This window comes from Diadema antillarum, unplaced genomic scaffold (genome assembly GCF_040938485.1).
Source record: "Diadema antillarum isolate AM-2024a unplaced genomic scaffold, OU_Dant_1.0 seq00000217_RagTag, whole genome shotgun sequence".
Lineage (NCBI taxonomy): Eukaryota > Metazoa > Echinodermata > Echinoidea > Diadematoida > Diadematidae > Diadema > Diadema antillarum.
The window spans coordinates 177,252-198,637 of record NW_027271272.1 but is presented as its reverse complement, the minus strand read 5'-3'; the positions used below and the strand labels follow the sequence as shown (position 1 = coordinate 198,637).

General features: G+C 37.9%; 1 protein-coding gene across 1 annotated transcript in view; it reads left to right on the top strand.

Moving 5' to 3' along the window:
- The window catches only part of LOC139729069 (sorting nexin-17-like), a 54,413-nt gene extending 43,848 nt beyond the window's left edge, over nt 1-10,565 (top strand). Inside the window, exons 8-12 of the mRNA XM_071639996.1 lie at nt 6,317-6,520; nt 7,455-7,679; nt 8,489-8,605; nt 9,481-9,543; nt 10,467-10,565. Coding sequence (XP_071496097.1) covers nt 6,317-6,520; nt 7,455-7,679; nt 8,489-8,605; nt 9,481-9,543; nt 10,467-10,565 — 708 coding nt within the window. The remainder of the gene's footprint in view (nt 1-6,316; nt 6,521-7,454; nt 7,680-8,488; nt 8,606-9,480; nt 9,544-10,466) is intronic.
- Nucleotides 10,566-21,386: the final 10,821 nt, after the last annotated feature.

Below are 21,386 nucleotides of genomic sequence, written 5' to 3'. Positions count from 1 at the left end.
AATGTTATTGCTATTTACTTTCAAACATAAAAGTAAACATCAGACAGTTATTTTATCATCGTATACGGAGTTGAATATAATTGTTATTCATTTCCGAACGTCAAAGCAAACATCAAACATCAATTTTAATGAATCAATGTTACTGTTATTCATTTCGAAATTTAAAAAGCAGACATCCGACAATTATTTTAGCATCGTATGGAGCAGAATATTACTGCTATTCGCTTCCGAACGTAAAAGCAATCATTTGATAGTCATTTTAGCATCTTCTGGAGCCAAATGTTGCTATTTACTTTCGAAAGTAAAAGCAAACATGCGGCGTTTATTTATTATCATCGTACGGAGTTGAATATTATTGTTAATCATTTCCGAAAGTCAAAGCAAACATTCGACATTTATTTCAGCATCTTCCGGAGCAAAATGTTATCCTTATGCATTTCCGATCGCAAAATCAAATATCTGACATCAATTTTAGCACCGTATGGAGCTGAATCTTACCGTTATTCATTTCCAAAAGTATAAACAAACATCCGACATTTATTTTAGTATCATACGAAATTACCATTATTCATTTCCAAAATTAAAATGAAACACCTGACATTAATTTTAGCATCTTGCGGAGCCGATTGTTGCCGCTGTTCATTTCCAAAAGTAAAGGCAAACATTCTGACTTTTTCCTACGGGAGAAATAGGACGACTTCGTAATACACTGTATTTAGTTCCTGAGTCACTTGACAGATAAAAAAAGATCTCACCTCATGCATGCAAAATTTTACATGTATGGAGCTGCCTAATTAAGGCATACATTCGCGTTTAAGTGTAGACCTACATGTGTTTTCATAAACCCTCTTCGATCGCTACTTTCAAAGTGTTCCCCGTTCAGTGAGATCACACCCCATAATTACGTTTTGAACTCGTGGGTTGTTACAACGCCGTCATTACCGACCGCGAATTTAAACACACGCGAAAAAGTCGGCACCGATGGAAACCGCGAAAGTTTCTGTACGCGAAAGAAACCACTTTTACAGTAGCCAAACGAAACGCAAATCAACTCATAACCAATGTTGAGACAAAAGAAAGCGTCGGGACACGTCGCTCATCGTCGGGCTATCACGAACATCATTTGTAATCTGGAGAGGCGCGTCTGGACACGTCGCTCGCTATTCAATTTGAGCACTGGCCGTGACCATTCAGAAATCTCGCTACATCTCAAGCGCCATGTCCCGAAACGTCGGCGCTATTAAAACGAACACTTGCGTGAGCGGAGGTCACGCAACATAGAAAAAATCAACAGCTTCTTTCGAGGGTGTCGGCAAGTGTCAGCAAGCGTCGGCAAGCGTCGCGGTATCATCAAAATGATGGCGCGTACTGCTTTGACCGACGCTTAGCGACGGAGTGAAAACATACTGCGACGCACTTCATTGTTCTCGCAATATGTCCCCGTCGCTGAGTGTCGCTCTCCGTCGCTCGCAGTCCCTACTTTACCAGGTGCGCCTTAAACCATGGACAAAAACCATGGAGCGCCAAGTACGTGTCACACGGAATATTTCCTTACGAAATCAGTCATTTCATTGATGAAATGATTATTTTGTAACGAAATGACAACATTTTGTAACTGAATAAACATTTCGTCCACGAAATGATAATTTTATTAATGAAACGGTCATTTTGTCGACGAAATGACCAATTTCGTAACGAAATATTCAGTGTGACACTTGGCGCTCCATGGTTTTTGTCCATGGTTTAAACCATGATTTCATTTGTACCACCTTCGTGAATTCGGGCCAGAGAGTGCTTTTTAGTTTTTAAAGGGATGGTATAGTTTTGGTTGAGCTGGGCTTCAGTTTTCCAACTTTTTTGTGTGTGAAATATGAGAAGCCTCTTATGAAATATGCAAGAGAAGAATTCAATGTTTATTTGATGGAAATTGGTTTTTCAAAATGCTGAGATATCCCAAAACAAAGTGGTCATAACAAATGGTGGAACCCACCTTTTATTAGGAACGCTTTGTTTTACCTTGTTTTTGGATATCTCAGCCATTTCAGAGCTGATTTTCATCAAATGTGACCCGCTACAACAAAATGGTCTTTAAGTCGCGCACGGTCGAAGCCGTGAAAATCGAGTTTGAAGTCAGAGCATCAAAATCGGTCAAAACTTACGATTTTCTGAATTTGACATATTATTAGAGTCTCACATGTCTTCTATCATCTGTCGAAATTTTGAAGCGAAATGATGAAAGGAAAGACCAGAAAAATGCGTTTTTCTGGGCCATGTTTTTATGCCTCCGCAACGAAGTGGCCGGAGGCATTATGTTTTCGGGTCGTCCGTCCGTCCGTCCGTACGTCCGTCCGTACGTCCGTCCGTACGTCCGTCCGTCCCGTTTTGTTTTTGTCGATATCTCAAGAACCGTGTGGTGGTTTTACATCAAACTTGGTATGAGGGTATATCCTTGGGGGATAATACTTTGTGTGGATTTTAGGGTCACAGGGTCAAAGGTCAAAGGTCACAGGTTATTTTTTGAAAAAAAATTTGAAATTTCATGTTTTTCTCCATATCTCGCAAATGGTTCAAGGTATCTTCAAGTATATATGCTTGTACCGATGGGCAGTGATTATCTAGGGAAGTTGGGGGTCATGGGTCAAAGGTCAGGGGGTCAAAGGTCAAGGTCAACTCCTCAAAATATCACTACTTTCCTTAAAATGCAATATGCCTGAAGGTTTTTTTTTTTTAACTTGATGTATGGCATGTATTACCCTATATATATTTTTGGGGAAGTTTCTTGCCAAAAGGTCAAAGGTCAAACGGTAAAAGGTCAAGTGAAAGTGCTAAATTGCACTTTTTCCTCCATATCTCGAAAGTAACTCAAGGTATCATCATGAAACTTACATATTTATGCATGTTCAACCTAACAGTGATTCTCTTTGGAACTGTGAGGTCAAAGGTCAAAGGCCAGGTTTAGATAATGCTATTTTCCCATTTGATACTGAAATTATACTTTTTCTCAATACCTTGAAAATTACTCAATGCATAAACTTATAAAAGGGTCAAAAGTCAAGTAAAAATCATCAGTTCCCCAAATACCTGCACTCTGACATTTTAATCATTCATCCAATTGAACCTAGTTCTAGGAAAGTGAACATTCAGCACATTTGTGTCAAACCTGTCATTTTAATATTTTGCCAATTGTGTGAAACTGTCATCACACATTGTCAAGACATTGTACTATAGACCTATTAGGAGAACCATGCATTATGGCGGAGGCATATCAGTAGCCGTAGCGATATATCTAGTTTTGGCATTTCATCGAAGCAGAAACTGGTTCGAACATTTGGATTGAGCGCCACACATAGGCTCCGCCTCTAACAACGACCAGAGTGATCTCATTGGTCAGTTTGCTGCTTGCCGCTAACCGAAGCGTGAAGCTCGCACACTGCACAGTCGAATGGTGCGTGCGGGCGGGATGCGCTATGCCCAGCCGCTTCTCCTGGCATCCTGGTCACTAAATGGTCGGTGAGGAGACCGCCGCCGCTGTGTTTGAATGAGCATTGCGGGGGTTGCTAGGGCTTACCTTCTATTGTCCGGAGGTGAATACTGACTTGCGTGTCCCTTGATCGTGATTGCGTCGCAAGGAGAACTTTTAGGGCGCTTTTCTCGAAACAGTGATTTCCCAGACGTCTCGACATGCTCTCTTTTAAACATCGATATCTCCGCAGCCGATTATTTTTATAAGATGTGTTATATATCAATTTAAAGCAGAAAGATTAGGGAATCGTGTCATGCAATTTTCAAATAATCGACCTCGCCCGACTTTAGGATCATTTTGTTGTAGCGGGTCACAAATGAGCTTTTAATATCTCTTGGAAATGTACACTCCTTAATGTTTTATAAGCGATTTCTAATCATTTCATAAAAAAATTGATATCTGAATTCCCCCATCTCAACCAAAACTAGACCTATACCATCGCTCTAACCTGTTAACTCCTTTCTGTGCCATGGACTCGTTGGATATTGTGTACAACACTATGCATTTTTTTTTTTTCAATAATTATGTGATCGTGCATCACAAAACAAACAAAAGTCGCACCCCTTGATTTTATGTGAGGACTCAAAAAATGGTGAAATGGCTCAACCAAGTCAATCTTGATTTTTTTCATATTTTCTGATAGAGCTGTTCTTCTACATTATTCTTCAGTTTGGGATCTTAACATGAATGGGAAAGTGTGTTTTTAGCAGTTTTTCTGCAACTTTTTTTTTTTTGGGGGGGGGGGGGAGAGTGGAATGATCAGGTATGTCTTTGTAGAGGCCGCTTTTCATTTCTTGAAATCCTTTGCACACTCTTTACTTTCAAGTCTAATAACTTTTGAAAGGATGACGCTACTACTTTGAAAGTTAGCATTAATCATGGGCAGAATGTCTTAATATAACATGTACAATATCAGCTTAATCTGATAATCCCTTCATTGTTATTTACATCCTGCATTTTGTCCCTGTCATGGCACAGCTAGCACAGCTTGGTATTAAAAGATTAAGCGCTTGAATAGACCATGTACATGTACTTCAGAGCCTCTTTTCTCAGTTCACACTTTTCCAGAGTGTGTGCTTTCTTTCCAGTATTTAGGTAGGTTAGGGGAGTCCATTTGAATTGAGTTATACATCATTTTAAAGCTTAGAGTCTGCTCTTTCAGAATCTGCCCTTAACTAAAAATCCATGTCTGGCGACTTTTTGTTGGTTTTGTGATGCAGAGTCACATATGACCTTTACTGTTTATTTGGTGGTATTTTGTAAGGTAGAAGAAAAAGTTCTTATTTGTTCAAATTCTATTTTAGTTAATGCTGTAACATTGTTTATCTCAGTTGTAGGGCTAATTCACTTTGACTTTGCCAAATATCCAGAGGAAAACTCATTTGATTCCAAATACCAGAATTTGTCAAAGGTGATACTTGGTACCTATATTCCATATTGAAATTTCCTAGGCATTTACTCAGATTTTATTCACCCAACAGTTTAGCCTGTCAACCAGTATTAAGCTTTCATGAGGCTTTCTTGAGACATCATAACAATAATAAATGCATTTAAACTTGATTCTGAGTGTCGACATGTACTAATGTTCAGTGAAAACAAGCAAATCATATGGCTCTGTAATATCAGCATTCTCCTCATTATGCAAACTGTATGTGTGTGTCTTCAATAATCTAATTATGTCAACCCATTGAGGATGGCCTAATTTTGCTATAACACGCATTTCCCATAGACCCCTGCCCGAGTATACTCGAGACTTGTCCTCAACATTTTAAATTGTCTACATGAATACTGTTCACTTATTGGTCTTAATGCAATCGTGTGGCTGATGCAGTGAATTATGGAAATAGTTACATTGCCTGCAGTGACGTCTCGTTAGGTAGTACGATTCCAGAATTTGATTGGCTGCCACCGGGGCTAGAATGATCATACAATGTACAGTCAATCCTGTCTAAATCAGCCACCCAAGGGAGACAAAAAGAGTGGTCGCTATAGACAGGTGGTCACTATAGACAGGTTATTTGAACTTTGTGTGCGTTGCTAGATACATACCATGTATCATCGCTGTATACGTACATGTAGTACTTACATGTGCATACACTGTATATGTGTATACGCATACACACGTGTGTTTCATGCATTGAACAATTTTGGTACCGATCAATCATGAAGAAAGCTTTACACTTGTCCATTATTATGACTGAATGAGTGATGAATGTAGCGGTGGCGATTACTGAACGTTACCCATGAATGGCTACATGGCTACATAGCAGAAAAACACGCTGAATTGTCAGCTCGGCTGCAGCAGTGGCTCTGTGTGGCCGCTATAGACAGGTTAAAATGTACTGCAGGAGACAAAATTTGTGGCCGCTGGCCACGTTAGACAGTTGGCCGCTATACACTGGGTCTTTAACACAGCTTTTCTCTTGGGGGGATTTTTCAGTGGCCGCATATGGCAGGTGACCACTATATAGACAGGTGGCTGCTATAGACAGGTGGCCGCTAAGGCAGGTTTGACTGTATGTGTATTTACATATCGTACGCAGACCATGTAACGTAATAAATATTGCCCTGTATGTCATTGTGATATGACACTTGACAGTCCCTTGACAGCTACAGTGTATGTTTTCTCCTAAAGACAATATTTTCCCTCAGCACTGCACTTTTGGGCAAAATATGATTTCTTGGGGAAAATATAACTTCAGTGGGGATGTCAAGTGTTACTGGGGGGCAGTATGTTACACCTCTAAACAGGCAATATCCGTAAAATGTTCAATCCCCGTGTTGTCATTACAGTACATCAAATTTGCCCAGACATTGAAGTACTACGGCACACTCCAATTCAAGCAGTGTGTTGTTAACTACCCTGAGCCTGAGACCAAGACCACCATCAACGCAGGCAACAAGGAGTTGTACTTTCGGGTCGAGCTGCCTGACGGGTCGCACAAAGAGGGCGTCTTCAGAATCACCAGGATGAGATGTTGGCGGATCACCAACAGCGTAAGTCATCTGCTGAAGAAGGCAAATTCTGGCAGATGAATGTTAAAAAAATATACTTTTTAAAATTGATAGAATTATTGAATGATGGCTGAACAAGCGAAAAAAAAAAAGAGGAAAAAAAAAAGCAGAATGCAAAATTTTGCATGAAATGCTATTATTTCAGCAACCAAAAATATGAAACACAGAGAAATCGCAAGAGTGATTATTACACTGTATAATGGTAGTTAGTCTTTTGTGTCATCACAAAATTTATGAAGATGTTGGTGACATGAGCGTTACCGAGCATATTAATTGTGACCATGATACAATTGTATATATATGACATTTCTGTGTCATGATTACCCCAACCCCATCTCCAGTCAAACCCAGAAAAAGGGAATCACCTGGCTTTATAAAACACTCAACTTTTTTTTTTGTGCCACAGACTTTGGACTGTGTGTACAACGCTATGTGTTTTTTTGTTTTGTTTTGTTTTGTTTTGTTTTTTGCCAGTCAGTACTCAAAGCACACATAAGATTGATAGTCTTCTGTTCTGTTAACCCATTGCTGATATGACTCTGAAAGATTTGAATGTTGAATATGCACCTTGCATTATGGTCTTTATACACAGGTTGAATCGCACGCAAACAAAGAATATGACTATGAATCTACAGGGGCAGATGATGGGTTTAAAACAAGTAATGGCGAGAGGAGAGTTTGGGTGTATTCAGCATAACCAAGGCCATTACAATGCTATCATCAGCTGTATCCACGGCATGCTTATGACATTTGACCTTTGACACTGTACACTCACCTTTGACACTTGTGCACTCAGTTACACAAATGCGTACCGGTATATAATTTTGATTTTTGATTATTTTCTTTTTTTTGTCTCTAGTTTTCTCCATCTTCCTGTCTTTTATATTTCCATGTGATTTATTTTCCTCTCCCTCAGGCTGACCGAGAGGCAAATAAAGGGTCCGGTCCTGAGCCCATTGTGGTGGACAAGGGAAAGTCGCAGCCCCCAGCTCAGCTGGAGCTGTCCTTCGAGTACCTGGTGTCCAAGAACAAGCTGCAATGGGTGACCATTCGTAGTGACCAGGCCATCCTCATCAGCCTGTGTCTACAGAGTATGGTGGACGAACTCTTGCTGCAGAAGAAAGGTGGACACATTAAGAGGGTGAGTGAGAACTATATGTGACCCGCTACAACAAAAGGATCCGAAAGTCGGGGGAGGGCAATGCTCTGAAACTGGCATGACATTATTCCCTTACTCTTCTTCTTTAATTTCATATATAGCACAATTTTTCCTCTGTTTCCTCTTTTTTTGTTGTTACTTATTGATGATGATAGTGATGACAAGCACAAATGTAATGTCTTTTTATCCTCGTGGATAATAGATTAAATGTTATAAGAAATTTGTTGTTCATCATGTACAAGTGTGTGCTCAATTGAAGGAACAAGACCAGTACTTACAAGCATCGCTTTGAGTTGGTTCCGGAATATTTCACACTGTCATACATGTATGGACAGCTTTTCAGGGCTTTGTTGATATCAATGCTGTGAGGGTCATAGCATGGAGTTGAGATGCTATATATATAAATGCTGATATTGTCAAGTTTCATGATAAAAATGTTCTGCACAATGCAGTATGTTGTCGCCCACAAATTGACAGAGCTGGAAAACAGAATTCCAATCTTATCCTGTTGAGGACGGCTGATTTTACTACAACATGCATTTCCGATGTAGTCACTTGCCCAAGTATACTCAGGGCTCATCCTCAACAGGTTCATTATTCATTTAATTGATATTATCCTAAACCCTTACTCTCTGCTGCACTACTATGCAGTCCTTTGTGTATACTTTTGTTTATATTGGAGTTTGCTTTTCCGACTAATAAGTGAACATTACATGTAGTTTGTATGTGAAGTATTCATGATAAATACCTATACACTCTAGCAGCCAATATTTCTGTTGTCTTTTCAACAGCCGCAAGATAGGGTCAAGGGCCCAACGAGACAGTTCAAAGGTCGTGATGGTCAGGTCATCACATCGGTCTCGACGTCAAGTCCTGTGGTCAGACCAGAGCTGCCCAATGGAGCATCGGTCAGTATAGAGATATTGTGCCGTCATACTTGTGGTCACTGTTTCTGCACATGAGCACCCAAGTGGTTTTTCTATTGCTTTTATAAATGCTTTTTGATCATGCTCATAAATGCCTTAAATCATACATTTTGGGGGATGTAGTTTGAGGGAATCTAAAGGGCTTGCATGTAGCAGATAATTATTTGTTTTTGTGTTTCATAACAGCTATTATTTTTTTGGATCAATGGAGACCATGCGTGCAAATTTGTAACTTGTTTTTGATCATTATGATGTCTTTGGCAGATGTGGTACATATATTTTAGATGCATAGACAGTAAAACTGCATACTTTCAGTAAAACTGCAGCTCTCTGTCTTGAGGAGGTGTACAACTAGTGAAAGTATAGTATAAAACTTTAATTATACTAATTTTAAGTATTGAAAATATATCACTGATATCAATGAAAGAAGGTTGATGCAGCTTCAGTTCAATGTTAGTCACAGTCCTGTTATTGCCACTCAAACTTTCAACACCTCTGTCAAATGATGATACTTGCAAAAAGCAAAGAAGGTGTAAGCACTATAAAGAAAAAATATTGAGCAGCACTTGAAGAGTCACCTCCTAGTTATTCAGTATTGATCGATCTATCACTTTAGTTAATGTACATATGTAGTTATCTATTCATATGTTTGATCAAATAGTCCTACAGTTATTTATCTATTCAACCAATCAAATTAGCAAGTAATGAGTAGATTTCCTTTACTTCCAATTCTATTTCCTTTATTTCCAATCCTTCCACCTATTATCAAAGGTACTTCATACTTTGATTTATTAGTCTTTTGTTAAGTTCTTTTTTTTTCATGTATGATGATTTAATATCATGTTATATCCTTACAGAGCCCAACCGAGGAAGGTCCAAGTAAATCTGCAAAGGCCATTGATTCAGTCAAGAAGATTTCAGTGAGTATTTCTTTCCTCTCTGTATATCATTACATTCGTTCATTCACTCATTCATGCATGCATTAATTTATTAATTTATTCATTCGTTCATTTTTCTTTCACCCATTCATTCATTTATTCATTCATTTATTCATTCATTCACTCACTTACTCATTAATTCAGTCATTCTCATTTACTCACTCACTCATTCATTGTTTAAAATCAGTTACGTTTGTACCATGTCGGGCTGCAGGCCAAATTGAGGTTAGTTTATACATGATTACACATCAAAATTGTTTATGAGTACACTGTATGTGACGTAACATTTAAAGAAAACTCATTTATTTTACATATGGCAGTACGATAACATGTATTTAACTGATGCACTTGGTGAGATAATGATAGGTAGGAGTAGAAACTTAAGAAGAATTGGGTACCAGATGTGAATTTCTTATCACATTTAAACAAACACACTTTGGATATGTTCAAGCACAGTATTGTCTAACATGTGTCACATATATAGCACTAGAAGGGTAAATTTGATTAGCATACCTCATTATCTCTCATGTATCAGTAAAACATTTTCTCCAGAGCTGATGTCAATTGTCGCATCATATCATGTATATATTTCATTCCCCTCCAAGAGTAAAATGAATAATTTCCCTACAACAATTTTCAACTTCTAGGTAGAACTTTTTGTCATTTCCATACTGCCAGATGACAACACAGCATGAATAGGATTTAATTTCCAATAAGGCATGTCTTTTCGACTTTTCTTGCATAACGCAGTTTAGACTTTTACGAAACTTCGCAATATGTCTTTTGCTAAAACTGTGGAAGGTCCCCATTCATGAGAGTTAGGTATAACATTGCATCATCTGCACACTTGTATGAAATAGACTAGTAAAACTTTGTAACTCCCCCTCTACTCACCCCCCACGCAGGACAAACTCCACAATGCAGCCGCGTCGAACAGATCGCCGGGGGCATCAGCGACAGTCGAGAATGAGATCTTTGAGGGCATCGGAGAAGATGACCTTTGAACTCGGCAGTGACCCCCCAGAATGTTGACCTCTGTGTAGAAGTAGTGGGCGGGTCCTGACTGCCAGTGATACCAGATGGCAAGATGAGATGCACAACTCAGCTCTTCACACAGTGTTTGTGAACACTGCAATCCCTTATGGTTCCACTGAATAATCTTTGCCAATCTGTTAGAATACTGATAATGCACGGGTTAGAGTGCGTCAGTGGAGATGCAGCGCACTCGGGAGTATTTACAATGATACAACATGCAGGAAGCACAGCCGAGTTCATGTTGCATGACATTGTGAATACCCGAGAGTGAGCCGCATCTCCATTTAGGTCACAAACTTAAACCTGTGCATTATTTGTTTTATAAAATGGGTCTAAAACTGACAAGATTTTCTATGTATCTTTATGGGTTAATACGAGTCAGCTTTATGTAGAATTGAGAACAAGAGAACAGCATGAGAACAAGTGCGAAGATATCCAAAGATGCTCGCTCCAAACATTTGCTACACAAACTGGAAGTTGTTTTAATACAGAAATAAGCGATTGAGAGTGCGATACGTGCTTGTAACAACTGACTGAGTGCACACTGCTATTAAGTTTGCATTGTGACAGCAGTGAGCGTTCAGTTATCGTTTTTCGGTAATGTGCTATAGGATAACACACCATGCTGTCATGTTTTTTTCATTGCACACTCTTTGCACGCCCTTGCATGTTAGCATAAAGAAAATGAAAAGCGAACACATGACTTATTTCAGCACTTTTGAGTGGCTACATTTTTGAACCCATTTCATAATGTTGTGGTGCAAAACTGAACATTTATTCTTTCACCCTTTTATGATATCTCCACCATATCCGAATGCCATTTCAGTAGGCAAACACTTTGGCCCGAATTCATGAAGGTGATACGATCTTTGTCCATGGTTTAACCCTAACTACACTGGGGGGGGGGGGGGGGGGGGGCCTCGGAGGCCCCCCCCTCGACATTTCGCACGATTACTCCGCAACACGCAATGCTCTCGCTGCGATGCTCCATGACTTTTTTCTTTTGAGTTTCCCGCACATTTTGACACCAAATTTGTGATGCCCGGGGGTACGGTTCTGAAGTTACATGACTTTTTGTACATGCACGTGAGGCCAAAAATGGCTAAAAAATGTGATTTTGTGTACAAAGTCAATGCAAATTGAGTTTTTTCGCATGGTTCATATAAATATGCTTATTTTTACTCTCAATGGCTAAAATTAGTTTGTTTTAGGAGTATTATGCTTCAAAAAGTGTCTGTGACAAATTTTGTTACAAAAAGCAACAAAAACAAAAGGTCGAAAAAACAAAGAAATACATAAGAAATTCATGAAACAATAAAATAAATAAGAAATTAATTTTGATACCAAATTTTTTTTCAAGTACATTTGCTAAGAATGCCACAAAGAATAATTATACCAAAAATGAGCACTTTTGGAGCTTTATTTACTGATTTAGATGAAAGATTCTGATTTCTCGCATAAATTATCATTAATCAAAATAAAATAAAAGAAGACTATTTTCTAAAATTTAAAAACACCATCTTGTAGATTACATCGCACACTACCATTGTGCAAAGTTCCGCGGCAATCGCGCGATCTACGGCCGAGATCTTAGGGGGGGCCCTTGAGGCCCCCCCCCCCCCCCCAGTCTTTTGAGCTACCAAAATAGCCCAGTCTTTTTAGGGTTAAACCATGAACAAAGACCATAGTTTTGTATGGGGCGCCAAGTGTCGCATGGCCTATTTTTTAAACGAAATCAGTCATTTCGTCGACAAAATGACCATTTTGTTAACAAAATGATCATTTCGTCAATGAAATGTTAACATCTCATAACGAAATACAATTTCGTAGGCCATTTCGTCAACAAAATGACTGATTTGGTAACGAAATAGGCCATGCGACACTTGGCACCTCATACAAAACTACGGTCTTTGTCCATGGTTTAAACCATGGACAAAGATTGTACTACCTTCGTGAATTCCGGCCTTTTAGTTTGCTTTTTTTCTCTCTCAAGATGCCATACCTTCTTGCATTAAACCAAAGTATGATGATTACAGGAAGTGGTCTTCAACCCACTTTCAGGTTGATCCTCTCTACACCATTTTAGAAGCAGAAGGTTGCAAAGTCCACAACCTGCTGAGGAAAATGCTCTGCATCCCTTTTGAAAGCTCTCTTGTACTACTGTAAAAGTGCATATTTTTGCGCAACTAATTTTTCGCGCTCATCCCAGAAAGACGAGTTTCACATGTTTTTAATTCCACAGAATCAAGACAGTAGGTACGGGAACATATGGCAAGCAAAAATACTCACATACTTTTATTTTCGCGCTATTTTCTGGTTGCGAGAAAATTTCAACACTGCGAAAATTTCCACTTTTACAGTAGTTCCTTCTTTGCAAAGATTTAGAGCTGCAGTGTGACATGGAAATGCTCAAACCAAAAGTATCAGGAAATTATGTACCATATGTGACCGTACATCACAAAACGAACAAAAAGTCGCACGCACTGATTTTGTGTGAGAGCTGAAAATAGGTGAAATAGGTCAACCTAGCCAATCTTGACTTTTTCATATTTTCTGAAAGAGCAAGTCTTCTTCTACTTTATACTAAAGTTTAGAATCATAAAACGATAAGGAAATTGGGTTTTAAGCAGATTTTCTGGAACCCTTTTTGGTAGAATAGTGTGATTAGGGTTTCTCAAAGAGTCCTGTTTCATTTCTTAAAAAACCCTGTCCGTGCTCATCACTTTCAACTCCAATATTTTTAGAAGGTATGATGCTACTGCTTTGAAAGTTGGCGTTGATCATCAACAGAATCTGTTGATAAGGCATGTATAAATTCAGCTTAATCTGATAATCCCTCCATTGCTCTGGTGGTTTATCATCCTGTTGTTTGTTCCATTCATCGCACAGCTAGAACGCTTGGTAAAGATTAAGCGCTTGAATAGACCCTTTTCTTCAGAGCCTCTTTTTTCAATACACACTTATCAAGAGTGTGTACTTTCTTTCCGATATGTAGGTAGGTTACGAGAGTCCATTTGGATTGAGTTATACATCATTTTAAAGCTTAAAGTCTGCTCTTTCAGAATATGGTCTTAACTAAAAATTCATGTCTGGCGACTTTTTGTTTGTTTTGAGGTGCAGGGTCACATATGATTTCTAGTAAGCTTGGAGTTTCTTATGGATTGAATAGTCATGGGTCACTTTTACAGCAACTTGGTTCCTTCTTTGCAAAGATTTAGAGCTGCAGTGTTACATGGAAAATGCTCAAACCAAAAGTATCAGGAAATTATGTACCATATGATTTCTAGTAAGCTTGGAGTTTCTTATGGATTGAATAGTCCTAGGTTGTCTTTCATTGATCTAATTTTTAGGCCCTTGGCGTACTACTGCTGATATTCTTCATGGGATTCACAGCATTCATCTCAAACTGTATCAAATAATCTTTTCCTTAGTGTAGGCTTATGGTATCTTGTTATCATTTTGTGGCCAGCAAAGAGTGATAATGCATAGCATGATGAATTGTTGCTATAACAACCAGTAAAAGCCGGCGGTGCGTAGGAAACCCCAATCTTTCCCACATCAACTGTGCCACATCTTACCACATTCAACTTTCAATTGCACTGTATTGGACTTTGTTGTATTATAAGGCAGAATGAAAAAAAAAATCTTCATGGTGATGGCACAGTATCTTCTTGTTTTTGTTTTTTGTTTTGTTTTGTTTTTTTAAATGATACATCTTCATTTCCGAGATCCCTGCATGTCAGACTCCCTCATAGATATTGTTTATGTGTGTATGTGTGTGTAAACTTAGTGCTGAAGCTTTGAATATATATGTAGAGTGTTTGTTTTTATTGTTTTACTGTATGTTGCACCCTCCATGACCAAATGTGCACTGTGGCCTGTTTATCAAATTATCTATAGAAATAAAGGAAATTTATCATATTCTTGCATATAGGTGTGAACACACATACAGTTTGTACAACTCCCAAGATCACCCTCCTCTGCCCTACCCCCCCCCTTTCCAAAAAAACAAAACAAAACAAAAACAAAAACAAAAAAACAGAAGAAAGAAGACAGACAGACAGACAGACAGACAGACAGACAGACAGACAGTAAACAAAGAAACAGTTACAAAATAATTATGCTTAAAATATCTCAACCTGTAACATTTTGAATGGATTTTTTTTTTGATAATCAAAGAATGAGGTTATGATATTTGCATGGATTATCTTTTCTTTAATGGCACAGATTATTATATCAGAGGAATATTACTTTACAAATGAAAAATATATTTGTGCGTGCAGATTGATGTTGAGGTGTACAAAGAGAAAGAGCTGAATGAACAAGCATAGGAACGTCATTCGTTTTCCCCTTCTTCCTATCCTATTCAACTGCTCTTGAACAATGCAGGTGTAAAAAAAAATTGTTGAATGCTATTATGATGAGCAGAGAAGTGGGCATTGCAAAATGTCAATTTATGCCTGAGACATTAAGATGTGTTTACATATATAGAATGTTCTGCCTCAAGTAAACAAAGCCAATTGTCTAGTGAGTAATTACATGTAGTCTGCTGCCATGCCATGCTGTTTAGCGCTGCCGGAAATAGTATAATTATATGCAAATTTGAAAAAAAAATGACAGGAAGAAGAAAAACTGTAGAGATGTAAAACTGCACATCAATCACAACATGTCTCTCACATACTTGTTCGGTAGGTCTTATATTGAACTGTGCATTAGCTTTTGTACAATATAGTAGATCTATTTTTTCCTGATGTAAATATATTCATATGTTCCGCTACTGCAATTCATGATTATGTGCAGCAGGCTGTTATATATAATGGTCATATCAAAATACTCGTGTTATACTCTATTTTAAAATCTTTCCTTTTTTACGGCATCAATACAGTATTACATTTTTTATTGTACGCTCATGCATATTCATGAGATTTCCAGAGTCAGCCAGCCATTATGTAGTAGGCTAGAGTTAAAGGAACCTCAGCCTCCCAATTTGAAAACATTTGAATCAAAGCAGAGTATCAATTTATTAAGCTAGGAAGTTGTGCCAGTGCCCAGATTGTTAATTTTACCCTTTCCTTCTTATCATTAATGTATGTCCATGCAGAGGCCTTTACGAGAAAAGCAAAAAGTTGTTATCACTTCAAAGATGTATAGAATGCAACTTAATGATGTAATACAAAATTGTATCATAAATTCACATTTACATTCATTTGTATTGGGATATTGTCGTTTACCAGTATGTGATTTTGTCCCTTTTTTAGTTTGCGTGCACACACTCTTATACCTCTTTCATGGACACGAAAACACTCATTTTTTTTTCCATTTAATTTTGTTTTTAGGAGGCATACGTAGTTGTGTGTTTAATTACAGCCCACGAGTCATACAGCCAACGAGTCATAAAGCCCATGGAGCTCGACACTAGGCATAAAAGGCCCATGAATCCCAGGGTAGGCGAATAAAGCCCATGAGTTCGACAGTTGAGGCAAACAAGGCCCACGAGTTCGAAACTAAGCAAAAAAGGCCCATGAGACCGACATTACGGGGCATAATGTGTTTCCGCCTTGAGTCTATACTAGCGGGCCTTGTTTGTTTATTAGTGTCGAACTCGTGGGCCTTTATATGCCTACCCAGGGATTCACGGGCCTTTTATGCCTAGTGTCGAGCTCAAGGGCTGTATGACTCGTGGGCTGTATGACTCATGGACCTTTTTTCAATGTCAAACTCGTGGGCCGCGTGACTCGTGGGTGTTGGCCTTGTGGGATGACCCCTATGCATCGTTATGATAAAACTGGACATTATTTGCGATCGGAATGGCATAAATGAATGCAGTAACAACAATGCTGTATGTTTCCTTCAAAGTTGCATTTAATCACAACTGTGTAACTCAAAATGGAAGCTAGCTTTCAGTTGGGGTCAGATTAACAGCTGATCAATAATTTGCCCTTGATTTTTTTTTGAGGTTTTATCACTGTGCTCTTTTGTGTCCTTTCATCTTTTTATGTCTCACCCCAATTTAACAGTGCCCATGATAATGCGGTAGATGTGTTATTACTTTTTGTTGTTCTTGATTGCCACGTTTGCCATGACGTCATAATTGAGTATATGAATACAAGAACGACCCAAGTCCATGGAAGACCATTTCGAGGAAACTTAAAAAAACTTCATATCTTTTTTATTTGTCCAATAATATTCTATTTAAGTGTGATGGGAAGGCAACATTGTATATACAAATTAGAACATAATTATATTATCATGACAATTAACATTTACATTAATTGTGGAGAGGCCATTTTGTGTGATGGACTTGGGTCGTTCTTTGATTCATATACATGATATTCTGCTGTCAATAGAGATGAGAGAAGGACGAGAGAGGGCGCTATAATATGAATGTAAGAATGACCCAAGTCCTTCATTTTTACATTCATATAAGATTTAACTCATAAATTTCAGGCACTTCCGGGGGTAATTAGGATTTATCATTTATACACAAGATGAGTCCATGCATAAGCTACAATTTCCCATGTAAAACTGAATTTGGCCAAAAATTGGACTTGGGTCGTTCTTATATTCAGGTCTTCAATTGTATTTTCATGGTTTCGGCCACCTACTTTGTATCTGTAAATACATTACGCCGCCAGTTACATAGTATGTTATTACTCTTAAACTGATGTTTTAACTCATTCTGGGCTCTTATTTTCTTCTCTTGTACATAAAATAGATATTATACATATTATATTTAATGCTATCCAGCTCCAGTAAAGGCCAGCAATTATTGAGTAGATTACTATGATATGCAGTCGTGTAGAACGGATAAGAAAATATATTTTATACATGTACCATGACACGTTAATCATTACTGAGTACAATGAGAATACCATTAACCAATGCTCGATCCTAACAGAGCTTTGTGAGTAGTATACATCGTGAATTTGCCTTATCATTGCGCTTCATTGACGGGAGTGTATTTTTTTTTTCTTGATTATAGTAAAGTAAAGTTGTTTCATTGTATGAAGTGACAAGATTTTCGCCAATACTTGAACAATGTCGATATCATGATGTATTTGCATAATGCGATGGAAAATAAAACAGAGTATTTTATGGAATTAAAAAAAAATGTTTCGGAATTTGCGCTGAAGCTTATGAGAATGCTGCTGTGTGAGTGAGAGCAATGCCCTGAAATTTGGAAAGAGGACAGACTTAACATGTCGACACACGTGTAAACTATACATCTGGAAGGCATGACGGACTCAAGTAGCAAACGCTACTCACAATATCGTACTCCTACGCATAGTTTACTTTATTCAACCTCCCACCCAAACACACAGATACCACACAGACACTTGTAGACACCACACAAGCATACACTTTTTGTACCCTGTATTTGATTTTCGTTCAATGATATCAAAATCATATTCACTAAGAAACATTTGACACACACACACACACACACACACACACACACACACACACACACGCACATACACACACACACACACACACACACACACACGCACACACACGCACACAGAATGGCGACTATTCTAATTCCACTTTAAATGCTTAGGCTGCTTGATCAAGCAAATGCGTAGCTGCAAAGAGTTTACAGATTCATTCATACACACACACACACACACACACACACACACACACACACACACACACACACACACACACACACACACACATACACACACACACACACACAAGCACACACATACACTGCACCAAACTGTCACGCAAATCAAACTCAGTGTACTAACATCAGTATGTCGACGTGAAGAAAATTCAATGCAAAATCTTGAAGTTACATATGAGTCTAAAACGTTCGTCCGTATATTATCTGAACATCGGAGGGAGCTGGGAGGGGAGGGTAGGGTGAAATGTAAGGGATATATATATATATATATATATATATATATATATATATATATATGCATATATTATATATATACAAATACTGTATAGTATATGCAATATGATATGTACAGTATACATAAGTAGAGAGAGGCACATAACAAGCATACAACAAAATCTGATGGTTCGTGCAGTTTTTACACCACGATAACGTCAGCACAGGACACTTGCCATTGGTTAGAAGTCTAGTAGCCATAGCAACAGACTTGGAGTGATAACATGAAAGAGAAAATAAACACTGCAGAAGAAAAACAAACAAGTGCACATCTGATTGCTTAATACCCAGCTATGTGTCGAGGATGTTGGAAGAGCATTCGTCGAACGCGTGATGTGTAAGTAAACACTACGATCCACATCAGGTCGGAAATGCCATCACTTATTTCTTTTTAAAGATTGTTTTTCATTTGAAATATCTGGCAGTCACTCCAGTTTCGAGTGGCGACATTTCGAGCAAAGCGCGATTCGTGTTCCCTTTGACTTTTAAAAGATGTCCCGTTGTCCCCGCTCCCCTCTTTTTATAAGTACATTTTGACGCTATGATCGTCAATCACTATCAATAAATTATTCTGAATTTAGCTCATCTCATCTTTGGCATGGGGGCAAATTGTTGAAATTGAGGACACAAAGCAAAGGGTTATTGATACATTAAATCCAGTTAAAATCAATCTTTATTTCCAACATCTCTTATTTTCTCGATGCAATTACAAAGACAAACAAACAATGCAATACAAAAATATGATTATAAACAAACATGTATGAAACTGTTCAAAATAATTGTTCACTGTATTAATGGAAAAGAAATGCTCTACGCAAAAAGGCAAGCTTGTAGAGATGTGGGCCACCCAATAAAACTGAACTTAAAAAAAGAAGAAAATATGTAAAGTATCGGAAGCACACACGCAGGCACACAGACTCTCGAGGAAATAAAGATGTAGCCAGGACAAAAAACAAGAGACAATGGGAAGGGGCAGAGAGAGAAAGAAAGAAAGAAAGAAAGAAAGAAAAAAAAAGAAAGAAAGAAAGAAAGAAAGAAAGAATGAATGAATGAATGAATGAACGAATGAATGAATGAATGAAGGAATGAAGGAATAAATGAAGGAAGGAAGGAAGGAAGAAAGGAAGGAAGGAAGGAGGACTGATGAAGAGGAAGCACACGCAGAGCTATCGCCAGACAATATCCACTGGCATTCGCATGGGAATTTACATCAAATAAATTATGCACACAAGCTGATAAAAAAAAACAGCAAAAACAAAACATAATCATGATAATTATCTGAAAACCGAACAAAACCGTCTTTAATTATCGTTTAAATACAGCAAGACTTGGTAGTGCATTTTTTAGATCATCACTTTATTGATTCCAAAAACTTGGTCCTGTATAAACACATGTAAATACTATTCTCTGCGAGGATAGTTCGGGATAAAGGTACATGAAATTCTTTGGATCACCTGACATATCGTATTTACCGAAAGCTAGTCAGTTTAGGCTGGTCGAGATTAGAAAAAAAAAAAAAAAACCATTTACGATTTCCCTCATCTTATAATTACTATCGAGGTTGTGTGTTTGGTTGTATGTTATCACTGGTGTACAGTCTAACTGAGAACAAGCAGAAATTCATCAAACAGCTTGTTCAGAGGAGGAACGCAGAACATAAAGTTAAAAATAATTGCCAAGATCTATTGAGAGATTGAGATGAGGATGGGGGGGGGGGGGGGTCAAAGAGACGTATTCACGTAATAGGTCATCGTTGATCATGGGAAAATGAACAAAACGAAGAATGATTATTGCAGTAGAAATCCCCCATACAGCCATATTCACCATGTTCACTAAACGATGTTCATCATATATTTTAGAAATTCCATGAGATGGTCAATAAGAAAGTGTGTTCTTTTGGTAGTTCCGAAATTCGAGGAACTTTCAGAATGAAATTCAAAACCGAATTCTAAAGGAAAGACTTTTTGAGAATTTTTCTCAAACTTTTATATGTGGATTAGCTAAATGCATAAACCTTTAATAGTAATTCACAAACAGCTGAAATTGGACAACAACTTAAAACCTTTAAGTCTCGATTGATTCCATGTGCTGCCCCTCTCTTAAGCTCTACAATGATCTGTGACGTCACGGCAGTACAACAAAATTGATAACAAATTTTACCAAGATAATTTTGCAAATTTTTAGTCAGTGCGTGAAAAGAGCGCACACTCTCAACTAAGAATTGTGACATGTTGAGGCAAATATTATTTCCCCAGCCTTATTTAGAGGAGCTGGATCAAGTGATCTTTCTGTGTCCGCAAGAAAGTTCGTTATATATATTTTTCTCAACAACGCTGTACTTTTGTTACCCTAGTGATTGTGTCACGAAAACTCGTAGAGTTTTCTTCTCATACTAAAGCAAAGGAAGTAACCCAAACTTTGAAAATGCATAAGTTTGGGACCGATTTTCCTTTTTTTCCCCATTGGTTTCATAAACAAATCTATCTTCATTCATTGAACCGGCATAGTATTGTTGTTGTAGGCAATTCCTCTTCATAGATATCATGACAATCGGTTAAAATGTCGTCTTTAAAAGGTTAAACTATTAAACCAATTGCATGTCTGCCACGTCATTATGAGCAAAACGACTACAGTTCGATATTTGAAAGATTCTTTCGTCCATAAGGTTCGCTGGTACGCACCTTTTTCATCATTTTCGTATTAGTACGAACCTTATTTCATTTTCGGATTGATGATCCATAGAAATAACGAATCCTATTTCAATTTCTGATTAAAGTACTTTCGGAATACCGAATAATGTCACTAAATACAATGTTCGGATTGATGAACTCTTTTTCATCTTCAGATTAACGAATATCTAAGTTTAGGTACGGAATTTGTGTGT